This window comes from Phalacrocorax aristotelis, chromosome 16, assembly GCF_949628215.1.
Source record: "Phalacrocorax aristotelis chromosome 16, bGulAri2.1, whole genome shotgun sequence".
NCBI classification, from domain to species: Eukaryota; Metazoa; Chordata; class Aves; order Suliformes; family Phalacrocoracidae; genus Phalacrocorax; species Phalacrocorax aristotelis.
Window position 1 is genome coordinate 6,351,709 of NC_134291.1, and position 19,658 is coordinate 6,371,366.

At 53.7% G+C, this 19,658-nt stretch overlaps 1 protein-coding gene across 8 annotated transcripts in view; it reads left to right on the plus strand.

Annotated features, from left to right (window-relative positions):
* The first annotated feature begins 1,109 nt into the window (after window positions 1–1,109).
* BAIAP2 (BAR/IMD domain containing adaptor protein 2) overlaps window positions 1,110–19,658 on the plus strand; it is a 50,831-nt gene continuing 32,282 nt past the window's right edge. For 7 of the 8 annotated variants that reach the window (XM_075111648.1, XM_075111646.1, XM_075111642.1 and 4 more), the window contains exons 1-3: window positions 1,110–1,226; window positions 11,138–11,213; window positions 13,260–13,346. In XM_075111648.1, the coding sequence (XP_074967749.1) occupies window positions 1,155–1,226; window positions 11,138–11,213; window positions 13,260–13,346 (235 nt within the window). In that variant the 5' untranslated portion in view covers window positions 1,110–1,154. The remainder of the gene's footprint in view (window positions 1,227–11,137; window positions 11,214–13,259; window positions 13,347–19,658) is intronic. The other variant, XM_075111645.1, reaches the window with a different exon arrangement.

A 19,658-nucleotide genomic window follows, 5' to 3' on the forward strand; every position in this document is an offset into this window, starting at 1 on the left:
TGTTTCACCGCTTCTCACAGCAGAGAGGAGGGAGAGGAAGGAGAGGAAGGCTTGGCCCGAGGGCTGGAACAAGGCAGCCAGTGGCAGCTTGTGCCTGGTGCCCCCAAGGTGTTCATCCTCTGTACAGGCACATGGGGACAGCCCCAGCTGTGTAAAGCACTCTTTTAACCATGGGTCACCCTGAGGAGAGCGGCAGCTGTGGTGGGGAGGGCTGTAAGGCAGGGGCACTGGGGCGCTGGCTCCTCGTGCCCCTCGGGACCTGTGCAAATTTGCTGCCCCTGGCCCGAGGGATGGGAACCCACAGCTTCGCTGGCCCACAGGGACCTGATGGCTGGGAGGGCCAGCAAGGCACTCCCAGGGGACTCCCAGTGCCTGCGGGGTGAGGAGGTGTGAGCCCAGCCCACCCAGCCAGCCCGGCGGTGGGACAGTGGTGTGACAGTGAGGGGACAGGCAGGCAGGGGCTGCCTCTCCTCCTGCCTGAGCTGGTTTGCCTGGGCCAAGCCCTGCTCTGGGCTGAGGACAAGCACCACGAGGTGTGTTGCACTGGACTGGCTGTACACCATCGTGGCTGCTCACCCCACCTCTGCTCTCCTGGACAGCGTCAGCTGTCTTTCCCCATGTAAAACCATCACATTGCAAACCACTGGCTGCTTTTCCCCTTCCAGCTGCTCCTCAGCCATCCAGCCTGCGCTGCACATCTGGGGAACAGGGCACAGCACCAGGGGTGGGGTGGGGTGGGGGGCACAGCGAGGGTGCGGCGGACAGTGGGGCCATGGGATGAGGCATCTCAGGGACTGCGGTTACAGAGCAAGATAGAGGATGGGGTACGGAGGGGCATAGTATGGAGTATCAGGGGCTATAGCATGGGGTATAGAGGGGGTACAGGATGGGGAATGGGGTACGGGAGGGGGCATAGCAGGGTACAGGAGGCAGGTTAGAGGAGGGGGCACAGCACGGTGCGTCCCTCCTGCCCCTCCCCGAGCTCGCAGCCCTCGCTCCGCCGGTGCCCCCCCCCAGCCCGGCTCCGTGCGGCTCCTCCCCGCGGGGCGGGACGGGGCGGGCGGCGGCCGCGGGAGCTGATAAAAGGCGGCGCTGCCGGTGCCCGGCGCTGCTCCCCGCTGCCCGCGCCCGGCTCCGCGCCCCCGCCGCCGCCCATGGTGCTGCCCGGCCCGCCCAGCATGTCCCGCTCCGAGGAGGTGCACCGCCTCACCGAGAATGTCTACAAGGTGAGCCCCGCCAGCAGCCGCCGGCCCGGCGCCGCTGCCCATTATTTGTCGGTTTTTCTTTTATTTTAAAAATTTTTTCCCACCAACCTCCCCCCCCCCCCCCCCCCCCCCAATCCCGCCCATCCTCCGCCGGCCGCGGGGCAGAGCGGGCGGGAGGAGCCGCCGCCGGGGGCCAGGGTCGCCCCCGCATCCCCCCCCCAGCCCCGGGGGTGCCGGTGCGGAGCCCCCCCCCGAGCCGGCCGGGGCGGGAGCGGCTGCCGGGACCCCGCCGCTGCGGAGCCGGGAGCGGGGCAGGAGCGAGCCCCGGGCACCCAGAGCCCCCCCACGCCGTGCGGGGGAGCCCGCGGGGGACGGGAGCCTGCGTGGGAATTTGTCTTATCCCACGGGCGGGCAGAGCTGTCCCCGAATCACCCCGGGCTGGGGCAGGCGAGCCCAGCCCCGCCAACGCTTGCCTTTCTGCAACGACTAAAAGCGATCGGAGGTGTTTCTGTGTCTTGGTTATAGCTGGAGTTTGTGACTCTCTCATGGCTGGGTTTTTTTTTTCCCCTTTGCTCCCAGTGTCATGCGAAACATAAAATAATTTATGTGCTTTAATTTTCCTCGTGAAGGAAGTGGTTTCTGCTCTGCTGGGTCCTGTGACCGAGTCTAATAAAACCTTTCTAGCCTAACATGTAATGCAGGATGTCATTTGTTAAACTGGAAAGCTTGCATGATTTCCTGCATTTTAAGTGGTTAGATTGAGTTACCTGGGAGCATTAAGTGGGGGTGGGGGTGGGGGGTGGGACACCAACCCTCTGATAGAAAAATTTAGTACAAAAACAGTACTAAGGCGGTGAAGTTCTAAACTCTTGGGTTTTGGGATCCTGGGGCATAACAGCTGTTCAGATGGAGCTAATGACACCCAAAATCTTGGTTACTCTGATGCAGAGCAGGTCTGTGAATGGAGCCTTCTGGTTATGGCATTTAACTACAGCTGGGGCTCGGGTGTCCGGGACACCCTTCCACCCTCTACATGCAGCTGATGTGCCCAGACCCACCACCCTGCGGGCTGTGCTCGGACCTGGGCAGAGCCCGGCACCGCGGGGTGTTAATGCGGTCAGGTCCCGGCACGGGCGGGAGCCTGTCCCTCCCAGGGAGCCGAGTGTTTGCGTACCAGCACGGCTCAGCCCCGGGAGCTGCTTGGGCAAACAGGGCGAGAGCTGCTGGAGCTCATCACCCAGCCCTGCCGGTCCCCTGGACTGGGTGACGGTGCGGTTGGTCCAGGGACAGTTTCTGGGAACAGTTTCAGCTGGTGACTCAGTTGTTGTTCGAGGTGTGTTGTCCTCGAAGAACGGTGCTAATAGCAGGTTTGCGGAGCAGGTCAGTTTCCCCGGGCGCCGCCATGTAAGGAGCGTGCAGGGCAGCTCGTGGGCCATCGCGACAACTGTGCTTAAGTGAGGCGTGTTCCCCCAAGAGATGAGGGGTGAGTGCAGGCTGGGCTCTTCCTTGCCTCTGCCTTCATCCTTCCTGTGCTGTGTGAGCTGTGGGTCTAGAGCAGAGTGCCTTTGGCTCGGAACAAGCGGCAGCGCGTCTCCATCGAAGCCTGACGGATCTGGCTCAAGTGCAGAGGGTGCGCGGGGGCCTCTTGACCCCAAGAGCCAAAGATGGACTCGAGAACGGTCCAAAGGTCTGACTATCAGTTAGTGAATGCTTTAATTTCTCAGTATTTTAGTGGGAGCAGCTGGGTGTAGGGAGAGAGGATGGGGCTGGAGGCAGACCTTGCGGTTTTACCCAACATTGGCATCTCTGCGCTGGGAGCTGGAGGAGGACGGTCCTGACTCTGCTTGCGTTTCCTGCAGTGAATAAGAACCCTTTTCTCCCCTGAAGATGGTGCTTTTCTTAGCCTCTGGAGATGTGTGGCACAGGGTGTGTGCAGAAACCCAGTGTTTGCCTGTTTCTTTGAGGACTTCTGTGACCTCCTGGAGCCCAGCGCGAGGGCTGGAGGCTCAGCGATGGTGCTGACTCTGTGGGCTCTCCAGCTTGGTAAGCTTTGGAGTCTCCCACTCCAAAACCACCCCCAGTGTTTCACATCCCTGTTGTCCAAGGGTTCTTTTGTCCCATGCTTTTCTGGCCTGTACGGTAGCCTGAACACCACCGTGGTTGGGAAGAGACAACCCCAAGGAAAGGGGCCGATGCTGGGGGAGGGTTGGCCCTTGCCTCCTGGCAGCTGCCAAACCCCATGCCATGGAACAGGACCATGGGATGGATGGCAGCCCCATGCTTTGCTTCCAACCACCACTGTCATCTTGCTGGGATTCCGGCAGCAGCCAGACCAGGGGCCGAGCAGGTTCCCTGCGAGGTCTGGAGCAGGCAGCTCTCCGCGGCGGCTCCTTGTGCCAGGCATCCTCTCCCGCGCAGGCTTTGCCAAGGCGTTCTGCTCAGGAAGCTCATTGTAATCGTTTTCCAGAACCAGTGCTCACCCTCGGAGTGACTGTGCTAATGAGATGGTGGAGGAGCTGTCAGCCGCCCCCTTGCCGATGCTGCCACTACAGGCAGCTGCCTACACATGTGTAGTAATTACAGAGGGAGACGGAGGCTGCTGGCACCTTCCGCCAACGTAATCCCACCGTCCCTGGTGCTGATTCACTTGCGCGGACCCCATCGTAGCGGCGCAGCTGCTGGGCTGGGCTCTGCTGTGAGCACAGAGGGGTGAAACCTCTCTGGCTGTGGGTGCCGGGTCAGGCTGCTCAGTGGAAGGGCAGCTCTCCGGGCTACTCCCCTTGCAGCCGCTCCTGAGCTCCGCTGGTCCCTTGCACAGGACTGTCTGTGTCCAGAAAGGAGGGACTGGCAGTTCTTCCTTCCCCCAAAGACAAATCTGTCTCACTTATGACAGATTAGATTATTGCCGTTTACAAGCTAACCTCCATTTCATTTTAAAGCTGTTTCTTCGTGTGGAAGATCATTTTGCAATGGAGTATGAATAGCTCTGCATTTGAAGAGGTGTTTGCTTAAAAACACCCCAAACTCGAAGCCTAATTGCCTTGCACAAATGCAGGCATAATTCCTGATAGTCATTTGCTACACATCAGCTGTAATAAATGTTATTGCCAGCATAACAGCCTCTTGGCTCATTATCTCCAAGTCCAGAGGGAAGGGGAGAGATTCTTGCTCAAGTGAATCAGAAGGGAAATTGTGGGTGGTTTGGTGTGTCTGGCAGCGGAGGGATGATGCTGTGTGACAGGAGGAAAGAGCTGGCCCCTGAAGTCAGCCTGTGCCACTTCCAAATTCCATGAGCTCTGCTCTTGCTGTCTCAGCTCCCAGCGTTGGGGCTTCCCACACCCCAGATGTGGGAAACCTGTTGGCTGGATGCCGGGGGTTTGAGCTGACTGGGGCGGTTGGTGGCACGGCTGCGATCAACGGCAGTACCCAGCTCCCGTGGGCAGCGGGTGCTGTGCGCCCACGTCATGGGGAAGCGGGTCTAGCTCTGCAAAATTCCTTTCCCAGCAGTAACTGCGGAGGGTGGAGGCCAGGCTTGTTGTCCTGTAGTGAGCAGGGCCTGGTCCTGCGGTGGTTTTATAGGACAATGTGGTTTTTCCCCGAAGTTGCATCTTCAAAGCGTCTTGGCTCTGCAGCCGAGTCTGTTTGAAGCGAGGCGTTGTGCTGGTCCAGCCACAGCGTGGTGGGCTTGGCTCCGGCGCTGCCGCATGGCTTGGCACTGGGGTGGTGATGCGGGGCTGCCCTCGCCTTGTGCTGCTCCATCCCCTCTGCGGGTGTACCACGCTGCTGCGGGCAGGGAGAGCGGTTTCTGACCTCTGCGGAGGTAGTACATCTCCAAACTGTTGAAACTTGTGGATTAAGTGTTATAAAGCAGGTAGCTCCTAACTTGCCTGAGTTACTTGCCATGCTGCTCCCTGGGATGGAGGCAGCCGCTGGCTCTGCCTTCGGTGCCTTGCTGCGTTGAGCCTGCTCGTGGCTAAGGTTTCGCTCCCATGCTGCTCGTGTTGCAGGGCAGGGTACGGCATGGGCCAGCACATACCGAGCGCCTCCTATGCTGAGCTCTTGGAGCTGAAGTCTTTGGCTGAGTCGAGCCCCTTGCTGCGAGGTCTGCGGGGAAGGGGCTGGGGGACTGGCTCAGCAGGGAGATCCCAGTCCTGGGGGGCTGGGGGACGGGTCTGCCTTGCAGGGTCAGCTGCTAGTGGGTGCTGATGAGGTGCTCCCCAGCAGGTGCTGTGAGCCAGCATGCTCGGGGTGCTCTGTGCACCATGCAGGTCCCCATTCCAGTTTCCTTGAAGCCCAGACCCTGATGGCAAAGACATTCAGAGCTCTAGCCCTGAAATTTGGGTCTCTTCATCCTCTGACATGACAGCTAGCAGAAATTAAATTACTTTAGATGTGGACCCTGGGTTTTTTTCAGATCCCCTTGCTTCTGAACTCTTTCTCCATTAAAGATTGTGCTGAGCTGTCTGGCTTTGGGGCAGGATCTGTGAGAGCCCTGGCTGGAGGACAGTGGCTCAGCTGTTCCCGCAGGCTTGGAGTGAGCTTTGGGTGGGCTTGCTGGCAATGAGGGAGTGATACAGCAGAGCAGCCATCAGCAGCTCAGGTTGTGAAACGCTGCTGCTGTGTTGTGTGTTATGGTACACTGACGTACCAGGGACTTCGGCGGGATGGGGGTGTTCCTGGCAGCAGGGCTGTAAGGCGTGTGTGTGTTGTAAGCAACTGAAATCAGCCCTGCTAACAAGTCCAGTGAGGCTCCCCTCCCAGGAGAAACTTGGCTCTTAAAACTACAGGGCTGTCTTCTGATGGAGTAAGGCAGGACAAGCTGAGATGGAGGCAGCGCTGGGGTTTGTTTGGGCATTAAATATTAATACAGAAACAATGAAAGGCATTCCTGGAGCAGGGGTGACCCATTTAGAAACAAAACTTCCTTATAGCTGAGCCACTTTTGCAGCGTGACTGTGGTGTAATGGAGAGTCCCGTGGTGCTGCCCCCTCCAACGGTGCTCGTCATGGTCACATAACATCTTGCTGTCACCCATGACTCTCCCAGGGAAGCTGTGGGTGCCAGGCTGAGCCCAGGCCACCCACGCCACTGCAGCATCAGTCTTGCAAGGACCTGTTGCGCCTTACTGCCATTTATGGGTGGCAAAGAATGGTAGTAGGAGATCACTGAAGTCCTTTTTTTGGCTCAAAGGCCACCATTTGTGTTCACTGCGGTGTCCGGGATGTCCCCAGCAAGTGCTGTGCAGGCTGTCCCTGCAGGGGGTGGCTGAGAGGGGATCCCGGGGCACAACGCACGCGGCAGCGTTCGTGGTGATGCTCATCCCTCAGACAAATCCAGGAGCGTCCTCGCAGCGATCCGCGCTTGCCTGGCCTTTTGCCGTGTTCCTGTGTGGAGGCGAGGCTGGACATGAAGTCTGGCGGTAATTTCAGCACCGTAATCGGGGCAGCGTGTGTGCTGCTGACGCAGCCGTGCGGGGTGAGGTCCTGTCCCAGCTGTGCAGTGACGCACCGCAGCTGGTGCCGCCGCGGATCGGCACCGGTGGTGCAGAGCCCCGGTGCCCAGCAGACCGCAGCTGCTGACCCTCTCCTGCCCCAGCCGTGCAAATGAGCGCCTGCTTTTTATTTTGGCCTGTATTCAGTTTTATGAGCTACCTGGGAGGCTGCGGGGATGGACCTGGGGAGAACAGTGCAGCCTGGTTTTAAGTGTTTGGGAGTTTTGGGGGCTTTTTTTAAAAGCCCTTAAGGAGGTGTCATGCAGGTCTTTCCTACGCGGGAGAAACCTAATACAACCTGAACCACCTCAATTTCCAGCTTGTTCTTGGGGAGGACATAAACTTTTCCTTATGGGCTGACTATTACGGCATCAGAGCAGCCAGTAGATCCTTGCTGTAGTATGGAGCGTGCTTAGAGGGGAGAGACGGGGGACCTTATTTTCTGTTGCCTCTTCTCCCCCTAATTCAGCAGGACTATGTCCTGGAGACCTCGTGCTTTGCATTAGTTTCATTTTTGGCAGCTGAATAAAGCCGTGCCAATCCCAGAGAGCTGAGTGGTATTACCCAGGGAATTTAGTGCAGTGGAACAAAGCAAAGCCTTTTCAACCTTTAGCTGCCGGGTTTTTTTGTCTGTGTTTTTCTAAACTCTGCCCAGGCGGCGTGTGGAAGGCAAACAACTTGTGCGTGGTGCTGATGGAGCAAAATTTGAGGGAGAATGAGATTTGCTTTCACTACCAGAATTTTGCTGAATATTGGCTTTGCTGTAGTGTCCTGCAAACCTGGCTTCACCTCGCCAGCCGAAGGAAAGCCCTGCCAAAGACTGCGCGGGCACCTCTGCCCTCCCCGCTCCATGGGGCTGAGGGTAGGGGGTGGCGGGGGGTGTGCATCCACCAGTGACGCAACCTGCAGCGTCACGGGAGCAGTTCCAGCACCTTGCTGGCTGGCCTGTGTGCACAAAGTGATTGCTTGAGTGTGTTCTGTGGCATAAATATGTTTATTTTTCAATATATCTCCTTAGCAGCTGGTGGCTTTTCAGCTTCTCACCTGGAGGGGGATGTGAAGGTGTGTTAGTTCTGGAGTCATCTTCCCTTCCCACCCTGGAAGTGAGAAGGAGCTTGAAAAACTCTATTTTAATCTCTGTAATGACGAGCCCTTTTCAGTGCCCTCATCCTGCTGTTTTCATTGGAGTCTCCAGAAAATGTCTTAAAAACACTTTCAGCAAACTTCCTCCTAAGGTTTCATGAGTTTTATTTGGCAAGCAAAGAGTTGCCTTCCCCCCTGCTTCAGCTGATCAGTGGGACCCTTTCTGGGTTTTTTTTTTTTTCCTCTTTATTGCTTTAAAATGGCCATTGTCGGTCAGTGGGGAGCAGGATCCTGCCCTAAGCAGCGCCGAAGCTGCCAGGGCTGTCATGCTTTCGTTCTCTCCAGTTTGGGGAAGATGCACTGAATTTTTGGAAGGGGTTTTTTGTGAATCTGTGGTGCCACATCCGTCCCCACAAGACCCACAGCTCGAGAGAGCAGCTTGGCTGCTTTAAGCCTTTGGGCACGGCGCTGCCCTCCCGGGGGCTGCTCTCCGTCGCTGCCATCTGCACCTGCCCATGCTCAGCATGCCGTGCCATGGGGACGGCCGGTGCTCACTGGTGCTCCTGCTCTGTAGATGATGCTTTGTGGATCCTATTCCATCATTTACTCACTAAGCTTCGTGCTTCAGGAAGGTATGTTTACATAGGCACTGCTGCAAAAATTTTATTTATACATATATATGTATACATACATATATATAAACACTTACTGCACTTAACCTAGCAAACTGTTTAAAAATACCTTCCCCACAGAAATTCTGCCAATATTTCTTCTTTATAAACATTATTCAGACTGCTCAGGCTGAGCTTGAGCATGATGGAGGCTGTAGACACGGCTCTGCTGGCAGCGGGGACGTATCCCTGTCCCTGCCATGGGCACCGATCCCACTTCTCCAGCCGCTTTGTGGGATAACACAGGTGGATTTTTTTGGCTGAAGTTAAACATGATGTGGGAAGGACAGAGCAATCCTCGTCAGTGTTAATTAGCTCCTGTCCAATTGTCTCCTGCAATTAGGGGAAGCAACTTGCTACATGGCTTGTTGCTACAGGTTAATTTTCTCCTTCCAAGCTGAACGTGCTCACTAAACTGCTCCGTGCTGCCCCAAAGCAGCTTCCATGTGCACTATGTTGCTGTGTAGTTTGACCTGCAGCCTTAATTAGCAATGAAGCTTCTCGTTAGCCTCGTGCTTGCCTGTCAGGTCTCTGGGAATTGTCTTCTGCCCTTTGCAGGGCTGCGTATAGTGCTGTGGGATGGATCCAAAAGCGCTGAGAGCTGCTGGGGTGGTGGGATGGTGGCTTCGGGGCATTGCGGGTTGGGCTGGTGCTCCGGCCTTGGAGCAGTCGTCCTCAACCTGCTGCCGCAGCCGGGAGCGGGGCTGCTGCTATTGCTCCTCGGAGGATCAAAAGGATTTCTCCTGCCAACAAATACTGGTGCCTAGGTGATGCCTCCCTCCCCGGATAGCATGCTCGACACTGGCCCCCGAGCTGGCGTCCCGTGTGGGTTCCTGCTCGCTGAAATTACAAAATGGCTGTTTGAGCCAGGGGAAGGTGCTGGCTGAGCCTTGCACACATGTACCTGCGGAAGAAAATTAAACTGTCATGCTCTCCAAAGGCCAGGCAGCAGGAACTCGGGATAAAAATGCCTCAGGCAGAAAATGAGCTTTATAGTGTTTGGCCAGCTTCAGATGAGGCAACAGATGCTTAATCAGCTTATTTGCCCTAAGTGTCTGTCTGTTGTCTTCCCTCCCCTTCATGGGATGGGATGCTGCCAGCAGCATGGGGTGGACGGGTGCAGAGCCCTCCCTCCCCGGGGGGAATGCCTGTGCATCCCTGCTTGGGGTGTGCGGGGACATTTAGTCATTAAACTTAATTTTCTGGCGGTACCCCTGGTGGGAGGCTGTCAGGGCAGGGCAAGGGGCTGTCCCCGAGGTGGGGCAGGGGCTTGGGACCAGCTCTGGGGCTGCCCTGCTGCAGCTGGGTTTGGTCTGGAGGTCGGATTCACAGGGAGAGAATGGAGATTTTGTTGTTGCTTCCACAGCTTGGCTGGGAATTGGTGTCTGGTTTTAGAGATGCTATCGGCTCCAGGGATTGAATAGCCCTGGCAGGGGAGGGTCAGTAGCTGCTGTGCCAAATGTACAAAGAGCCGTTCTTCTTTGTGAGCCGATTATTCCTTCCCCCATGTTTAAATAAGGACCTTAAAGCGAGGGAGGAAAAGCCGTCAGACAGCGCTTCTGGTGTTCACCGACACCCTAATTTATGCATTTATAGGCAGGTGGAAAATGACACCAAGTGCTTTGAGACTGAGGTGTAATTCCTTGCACATGGCTTCAGCCGTGGCTGGCACCGGCTCGGTGGGGACGATGGTGGCTTTGTTCTGTCTTCAGCTCCTTGGTGGTTATTTTGAATACCGCTCTTCAGCCCTGTCTGCTTTTCCATGATAGACCGAGCTGATGCTGCTCTCTGAGGCCATCCCAGGCATGGGACATCACCAGCCATCATCTCCCAGAACTCAGGTCAACTTTGTGGTTGGCCTGAGGGCCATTGCCTGCTGTCTCAAACAGCCACTTACGGTTGTTATTATGGTTATATTTGCCATATCTGATAATTTTCTGGTTTGGGGCACTCACTTATCTCTTACAGTGAAGCACCTGCACAAGGAACCTCACGCTGGGGCACTGCAGAGACGCCTTGTTATTGATCCTTTGCCATGTGATGTTCAAAACCCAAGCTTGGTCCCAAGCTTTAGCTGGGGGAGGAAGAGAGCATACCTGGGGCATCTTCCCTCCGGGCTGTGTCTGGGCTCTGCTCTCGCCTGGTGTCGGGGCAGTGCCAACGGCACCCGCTGGAGCTGGCGTGGGGGAAGAGCCCCCTGGAGAGGCTGGCCTTGGTGAGAGGTGACGGTGCCTCCGGCCCGCTCTTGCGGAGGGCTAGAGGTGGCATAGCTTGAAGTGGCAGCACAAGTTGTTGCATTCAGCTGCTGTCCTGGCTACTGTGTTCAACAGCTCTTATCATAGTGCTTGGTTTAGTGTTGGGCTACTTCTGCACTGCCCTGATCCTTTTGAGTCACGCAAAATGAGAAGAATGCTTGCCCTTCCAGGCCAACAGGGCTGTTCTTTTTGTGCATTATTTGCAATACATGGTTATACTTAAGGCTTCTTGGGGTAAAACCAGCATCCTCACGCAGATGTTGGGAAGCTTGGGTTGAGTTGCTGAGAGAGATGGGAGGGGTTTTTTTTGTGCTGTTGCTGCATTGATGAACGCAGAGTTCAGCGTGGCTGCCCGCAGGGAGCGCGGAGCTGCCCTGTCCAGCTCCCGATCATCTCTGCTAACCCCCGATGATGTTGTTCTGTTTCCTTTAGACGATCATGGAGCAGTTCAATCCCAGCCTCAGGAATTTCATTTCTATGGGGAAGACCTATGAAAAAGCCTTAGCAAGTAAGTGAAACTGCATTGCTGATGCATTTATTGCTGAAATGCTGGGGGCTGCAAGGCTGGTGAGGGGTCGCTGGGTCTGGCTGGACAGTGTGGCCTCAGAAGGGAGGAAAGCTGGAAAACCAGTTTGGGATGCTCTTTTTCCCTGGGAGAGCAAGGGGAGGAAGCTGGGGAGATGGTTCTTGGACCTCCATGCAACGCTTACGTCATTAAGACATGCAAGGCACGTCCGTGCTGTGGGGCCACAGATGTGGTACGGATTCGAGTGTTGAAATACTGGGTTGCCACTGGATAATAAACACATCTCCAACCAGCTGATCTTTAAATGTTACTTTAAAATATTTAGAACTAAAATTTTAAGTTCTGGTTAAATGTGTGTTATTGAAACGCTCAAATTGCCCAGAAGAATGCATTCGAAGAGAAGAAAAAAAAACCATAAAAACATGGGTGGCAGCTCTTGGTTGGGAATACAGGCTCCTATTGGGAGTCATTAGGAAGATGTAGATTTAAGTGATCAAAAGTAAAATATGAGTTGATGAAAACAAAAAATGGACTATTTTGACTTACAATTACTTTGCATACTGCCTGGGCCCTACTCGGCTGGGTTTTAAGGAGGTTTAAGGCAGGTTCTGTTTGACCCCAGAGGCAGCTGCGCTCTTTCAGGGAGAGCTCTGCTCACTTCAGAGCTGTGCTGCACATCTCCATGATTTTATTTTTTAATTGGTTCAGTGAAAAAGCCTGTAAGGAAAGAGGCTGTCACAATCTTAAGCCAGTGGAAAAAAATATTTTGGTGTCTCACGTTCTGAAACACCAGTGTTTGAAATACGACCTTCGGGAAGGATCTGTGCTTTCTTGCTTTGTGCTTGGAGCAAATTCTATTTCCCACAAGTCAAATGAGGTTGCTGGATGTTTCAGTGAAGGATTTTTTAAGATACAGACCTCCTGCTGTTCTCAGGTACAGGCACTCCCCTCCATGCAGCTTTCTTGCCAGTTCTCAGCACTGTTTTTAATTAGGTTTTAATGGGTCAGCTGGGCATAATGTGGGAAGTGTCTGTCCATCCTGGTCCACTGCACAGGGGCTGTGAACTCTGGTCCCTCAGGGATGGGGCACTTAATACACCTTTACAAGCAGCAATATTTCCCAGCTACTCCTAATGATGTTCAGGAAGCAGGGGTTTGTGGTTTGGGTGTGTGTCACCTGCTGTTTCCTTGCTCTGGGTCTCTAGCTGGGTGCAGGCAGCAGGGAAGGGAGGAGAGGAAGGGTCTGCTGGGGGAGAAGAGGTTGCACTTGGGACTGTGGTTTTTCATTTGTTCTTCTGAAATGTTACTGATAATGCAGCTTTTACTTACCCGGGTGGTGGAGTCCATTTATAACATGCTGTTTTATCCCAGCTTAAGTTGAGCACAGTGTAACTGCAGCGTTTTGTGGATAACCAGTATGATCACTTGTTTTCTATTTTTCGCACATCCCTGCTGTGAATATGCTTTGAAGCCCAAGGTCTTCCTGTAATTTTTAAAATTGTCTTTGGTCATCCTTTACTTTGGATCTCTGAGCTTGTGGGGGCATCTGAAGGAAGTGTCTTAATCAGTAAATCATGCTGGAAGAGGCTTCAGCACATAATTTGACGGTGTTGAGCTAAAGCTGTACAACATGTTCTCGTGATTAGAGGAAACCCCCTGCTTATCTGATTAAAGTGAAGTGTGTAGCTGGAATGTCAACAAACAAGACTGAACTATAATGAAAGTCTGTGATATTCAATTATTCCACAGTGATTTTTCTGAGCAGCATTCAGCAGGCTGATGGTTACTCTGGAATGAAAACCACCTAGGTCCTGCACATACCTTGTTTCCCTCCTAAATAGCCCTGTAATCTTGCTGCTCAAGTTTCTTCTTTCTTCACTCATTTTTATTCTGTTTGTTGTCTAGTCCCTCCCTGTGGGGTTAAGCCCTTTGAAGTAATGTCTGTTTTAGTGTCTAGCATCTATTCTGTGCCATAGAGGTTGTAATACCCGTTAAAGAGAATATAACCTGCATGCTTTATGCTTTTAGGTATGACATACGCAGCAAAAGGATACTTTGATGCTCTGGTTAAGATGGGAGAGTTGGCCAGTGAAAGCCAAGGATCTAAAGAGTTGGGTAAGTCACCAATCTCCTGTTAAATGGAGTCACAGTCTGGAGCAGGCTCTGAGCACAGGAATGAAACCAGATTTTTGCTGTTGACGGGAATAACAAGCTCAATGCGGAGCTGATCCTGCATCATGTGAATGGTAAAAGTGTCTCTGTACTTACTGTAAATGTAGCTTTAAAAAAAGCCTGCTATTCTTAGTGTTAGGATTTTGGGGCACTGTTGGCTTGTGGTGTTTGCAAAGAGGAAGCATTTGCAGAGAGCGGTTTTGCTGGCATTTTTGTCTTGCTTTGTAAGGGAGAGAAAAGCACCAGCTTCTGGTCTGGGAGCTGAGGCAGTGCTGCCCACCTTAGCCCTTTGAAGAAGGGGATGATGCAGGGGCGAGGGAGCGGTGTGGGGAATGGGCAGGTCAGCTGTTCTGAAGCGGTGTTTTTCTTGGTAGAAGTCACCCAGCGCTTGGGCTGTGCATGCTCAAGCGAGCTAAGCCCTGCTGAGTGTGGCAGAGCTGTTGCAAGATCTGCATGCTGCCTGCAGCTTCCCAGTGCAACGCAGCTGGTGACTTGTATTTGCTCAGTTGATCAGAGTTGTGACAGACATCATGAGCTGTGATGCTTGGTGCCTTCTTTTCCCTTTCATACTCCTCTGGTAGGTCATTTGGGAGCTGCTTTTGCAGTCTTGCCCTCGCTCAGATGTGGCTCCTGTGTCCTCCCTCCTCGCTGCTGTTTCGCTGTGCAGACATGGTTTGAGGTGGCCCTTCTCCCAGCTCCCCCCAGGGATGCTGCAGCCTCTCGCTGAGGCTCTAGTGCGGCTGAGTTGGGTTTTGGTCTCGTTGCCTGTGCAGTCCCAGTTGAACTCCTCTTCCCAGTCCCTGCTGCAGGTCTGGCTCACCAGGTTGCTGTGCTAGGAGATGGCAAACTGTGCTCATTAATGCGATCTCTGAGGCGATCAATTAACAGAGAAGGGGTTAAACTGAAATTACTCTAAAGGCTGATGAAGCAATTGGTAAACAGCCCCTCGGAGGGGCCAGGGTTTGGTTTCGCCATGTTATGCTCGGTGTCAGACTCTGCTTACTCCCAGCCACGGGCTGCTCCAGCTCAGCCGTGCACAGCTCGCTGGCTGCGTCTGAATTTTGATGGGAAAGCAGTAAGTGTCTATGGAAACCGATTCTGTCACTTGGATTCAAGCTGCCTATAGCAATCTGTTTCTGTTTAATAAATAAACCAAAAGAGCCTTACGTGCAATGCGTGCAGTGACTGAGTTTTGTAAGGGCTGTGCAGACCTTGCTGTCTAAGGGCTTCCTCTTCTTCTTCTTTGGGGGTGAAAGACACAGCAGCTCTGCCCTCCTGGAAGTGAAAGCTCGGGAAAGCCATACCAGAAGTGGTTCAGCTGTGTGAGGGCAGGAGCTTGGGGACCGCAAACCCTGCCCCCCTTCAGAGCAGCTCCAGGCTTTGCTCACGCTTAAGACCAGGCTTTGGTGTCTTCTGGTGGTCCTACTCCCTCGCCTAAGAATGGCAGTTTGACACAGGCGTCCTTAGTGCGCTCCCGCAGTCTCCCGATGTACAATTTGGTGTGTGGCTGGAGTATTCTGGGGTTGCTTTAAAATGTTTCCATATTACTGCGCCTTCCACTCTTGGTGTGAGTGCATTTGAGGGAGGGTCCTGGCAGCTCCTGCTCAGCCCAGAGCTGTGACAAGTGGCTGCTCCTCAGACCTTTTGGTTTGTTGATCTTGCTGATATTTATTGTGGCAGCTTCTCTGTGCAGAAGAAAGTTAAGATAAAATTTCTGGCTGCAGTTTACTGGAGCTGATAACAGTGGGGGGCACAACCCCCTCCCAGTGGGACATGTAAACAGGGGCTGAAAAATGTTTTACATCAGGGCTGTGCTCGCCAAAGGTACAGCTTTTCCTGGGAACACCTTTACCTTATCGGTCCCTGTGCTGTGATTGCTGATAGTGCCGGAAGCAAGTGCTGGGGTCTGGGTTATTTCATTCCTTACTAGAGGCAGCAGCAAACGGGGATGTTCATAACTGCTACTTGCATTAATGTTGTGCCCCTGCCACCCCCTCCCCGTGCGGGTGGTTTCCTCTGTGAGCAACGGGACAGGGAAAGCTGCTCCAAGACGTCAGGTAGGACTCTGGGATGCTCTGGTTGGGATTGCAGCTCGCATCTGTTTCCAGATTCCATGGGAAAGAACCTGAGATTTTTGTTTCCCTCCTTAACCCTTTTTCTTTCTGAACGTGGATGCTTCTCTGTTGTTTCTGGGACAGGAGGTGTCAAAAGAACATAAATACTGCAGATCTCATGTCTAAAGTGTGGTTAAGGCAGTCACATCTTTTCCCAAACTCTCTTGCCTGCACTGCAATGATGCTGCCCTTGCTGGGCTGGCTGTGGGGGCTCTGCACCCCCTGGGTGATGCAGCACGGCCAGGGACCAGGAGCTCCGGGTGGGTTTGCAGTGCCCTGGGGAGCTGGGTGAATGCTCAGAGGCTGCCCTGTGCCAGGAGAGCTGCTGCGGCTCTTCCGGTGCTCAAAACCAGCCGCGTTTTCCTGTCATCATCTCTCCAACAGTACTCGTGACCCCAAGGAGTTGCTCTTTAAGCTGGGCACTGGAGAGCTGCCTGTCCGCGACCAGTCCCTGGCTGTGTGCAGCCATGCCAGCTGTCCGGTGCAGCGAGCTGGAGTGGCTGCTTCTGCTTGGAGCTGGCTCCTTTTAAAAAGACATTCCTCTGATAGTAGTGATGCTGCACGTTTGTCTTGCTGAAAATATTTAGCCTGCCGGAGTGTGGCCTCCATGCTTAGGTCTCTGCTCACCAGCTGCTTAGCACTTCACTTTTTTTTTTTGTAAATTCTCCATCAGATTTTAGCGACTGTGTGTAGACAGGATAATCCTGGGTGGTAATGGAAAGCCTAGCGATAATGAAATTCTTGAGCTCTAATCGGCTCTGTGGCTTGAGTTTTTGGGTGCAAGTGTCTGGCAGGGGCGTACCTCTGTCTGAACCCCACTTCTGAGTTTTGGGATGTTCAAAGTCTATTTTATTGTGGGTTTTTTTTTTAACTGAAGTGATGCTCTGGCCAGGTTACAGGGTCTAGCTGTTGCTTGTCCCCACGGAGCAGAAGTTTGTCCTGAGGCAATTTGCTCTGTGCAATTCCTTATCAGTTTAGCTGCTTTATGCTTTCCACAACCTGGGAAAATCCTCCTGTGCCTCATGAGGAGCTGCGGTTGCTCCGTGCTCTGGAACAGCTCCCGGTGCCAATCGGGAAGTGGGGGAGAAGCCCCATTATGGGAACTCTTTGGGAGCGGGCTGCTGGGCATGCTGCGGAGGCAAACCCTGGGGGGGGGTCGCTGAGACGGGTCAGCGGTGGCAGCGAGGATCGGCTTGTCGTGGCGTTCCCGGGACGGATGGCACGATGGCAGCGTCTCCCCTCCCTGCTCTGCTCTCCGGGCTGCTGCCCAGTTGCTGGCACTTGGAGGGTTAGACCCATGCCCACAGCTCTTCAAGAGAGGCTCCTTATGTTCTTCACATCTTGGCGGTTGCTGTGGTGGCTTTGGGAAGCTGAGAAGATGGTGCGGAGGTTTGCTCCAGGCTTAAGCCGGGAATGGTTTGTAGATACTTCTAAGGAGCTCCAGTCTCATGCGTGTGAGCGCTCGGGTGACTTTGGCCCTCGTCCGGCTCCTGCTTAGGTTCCTTGGGTACTACTCAAAATGTTTTCTTATGTCCCCCTTGAAAACTAGGCCATACAAAGTCATGAGAAGGGGTTTTCTTCTCCAGGGAAGCATGTGCCTGGTGAGCAGAGCTGGAGGCAGTTTCCACCAGGCTGGGGGTGCACTGGGATGCTGGGACTGAACAGCACCTGCAGGAAACTCCTTCAGGGCTGGAGGTGGATTTTGCTTAGCAATTGGTTTCCTCGAAGGTCCTTTTGAATTAGTGGAGGCTGCTCTGACTGAACCACAGTGCTAGGAAAGGGCAAGACATGCAGTAATTAGTTGACTATTGTTGAGCTGAAATGAGCTTCTGGTAGATAATGGCTTTTTTTTCTGGTACAATTTGCATATTAAAATCAGGACCCGTGGCACCATCACGGTCCACTCATTTGCTGCAGAGCTGTTTGGTGTCAGTGGAGGGTGCTGGGCTTCAAGACGTTTAAGCCATTTCCATACAGCTTTTGAAACACTGATGAGTATCATGGAGGGGTGCAGGGCAGAGCCATCTCTGCTGGGCATGCTGTGCCTGAAGAAGGGGATCTGTGGTCAGAGCTGGGCGAAGAGCCTGGTCCTGTCCATGATGCTGCTGTAGAGCCAGGGTGCCTCCAGCCTGCGCCCTGGTGGGACAGCCAACCTGGCAGCTCCGGGTGAGGAGCAGACCAGCCTGATGGGATGCCCACGGCTGCCCAGGCGAGTTCAGACACTTGTCTTCACTGCAGCTCCTCAGTCTGGCCCGGCTCTTGGCGGTGGCGTGGTTCGGAGGCTTTGTGCTGTGCTGGGGAGAGGGATTAATCTGTTAATTGGATTTGCAGCCGCTTCCTGCAGCAGCGGAGATGCAGATATAGATCCTGCAAATGTCAGAGGTTGTCACAGTGTTCAATGTGCGACCGGGACCGCCGGAGCTGGTGGCTGCTCTGGTGCCCGATGTCAGCTGGGGACCCCCCAGAGCAGTGCCCAGAAGAAACGAAGCTGAACTCCAGGAAATATTTGCCTGTGATGGGTGACTTGGTGACCCTGCAGTGAAGTCCCCCTGCCCATGGAGATGAGCTCCTGGGTGGGAGAGCGGCAGTAATCGTGTTGCTTGATCCTTTTAAAATTGGACTTAATGATGCACTTAATGGCTTGCAGGTAGCAACTTTGCGCTGGTGGAAGAATGGATGCTCTGGACCTGCATTTCCACCTACGATTCTGTTAAAAGGCCTAATTTGCCAGAGAAATTGTTCCAGAAATTCAGGACTCTGCCTCCAAGCTGTGTAGTTCACTCAGGGAAAGAAACTGTAGGAATGGGCTTGCTAAGGGTGCAGAAACACAAGAAAGATCTCTTAAAAACCACTGCCTGCCTCAGAAAGGGACTCTTCTGCTGTTCGTATTGCCTTTTCACTGCCTTCAAATCTTCTTATTAAAAGCAGACTGCCATAGCAGTAGGCTTGTTCTCACCAACCTGTGTTTGGGTAAGTAATGGTGGAGGGTTGTTAAATGAGCGTCTGCGAAGAGCATGTTGCCCGGCTGGAGTTTCTTACACGTAGCAGCTGTGTGTAACATTTGGGTCTCACCTTCACTGGTGACATCTTCCAGGGATGCCTACCTGCTGTGTGCCCAGGCACCGTGCCCAGGACAGGCTGCTCCAGGGATGCCCCATCCTTTCAGGAGGGATGGAAGGGCTGTGTGTGTCCCTGGGCTGGTTTCTGCCACCCATCAGCAATGCTGTGAGCTTGGCAGATTTTAGGAAGGAGCACAGCTTGTGGTGTGGCTGGCCACACAGTCCTGGAGGTGTTTGCTTCCCCTCCTGGGACTGCTGGTGTACAGGGTGGGTTGGTTCATGTGGGTCTGAGCCGGGTGGCTGCAGGCTGGTGAATGTGAAGTCTGTGCAGTCCTGTTGTCCTGTGCTAATTAGTCCTGTGCCACCAATATAGCTGCTGCCAGAGCAATTGGGCTCTAGGGACTCGTTGGTCTGTACATCACGATACAGATACGTGACCTGTACGTATCCGGGGGTGGCTGCTGGGAAGCGCGGGGCATCACAGATCACCCAGGTCTCTAACCTCCTGTCCCTGGTAAAAGTGTCGGTGGTGACTGCTCAGCCTGGAAGTGTGTTGCTGAGCTTGCCTGAGTCAGAGTGCCTTGGGAAGCTTTTGCCTTTTTCTTTACCTTGTCTCTCAATAAATAAATAAATAAATGTCTTAAGCTTTGCCAAGCTGGGTTGAAGCAGATGCTGCAAACAGAGCTGATCATTGTAATGCTGATGAGTCGCTAATATAACATCAACAAATCGGTGCAATCCTTTGGGGCTGTGATAAGTGAAACCTTTTTGAAGAGGAAATAGATGAATCAGCACGGTGAAGCTGATTGTTTCCCCACACTTGTATCCTTCCCACTGCACACGCACCGATCTTCCCCCAAGTTGTCTTGCGGTTGAATGTCAGAGCTGATCAAGTCAGAGCTTTCTTGTCTGGATGAGGTGTTGGGCTGTGAAGTGCTTCTCTCCGTGGCTTGAGGGCTCGTTTGCGACATGTGCTGTGTCTGTGAACTCGGATCAAGATACGTTAATATGAGAGAAGAGAAAAAAGATTGCAGAAGTAGCATGCTTCTGCCTTAAATCTGGCTAGATCAGATCTTCAGCAT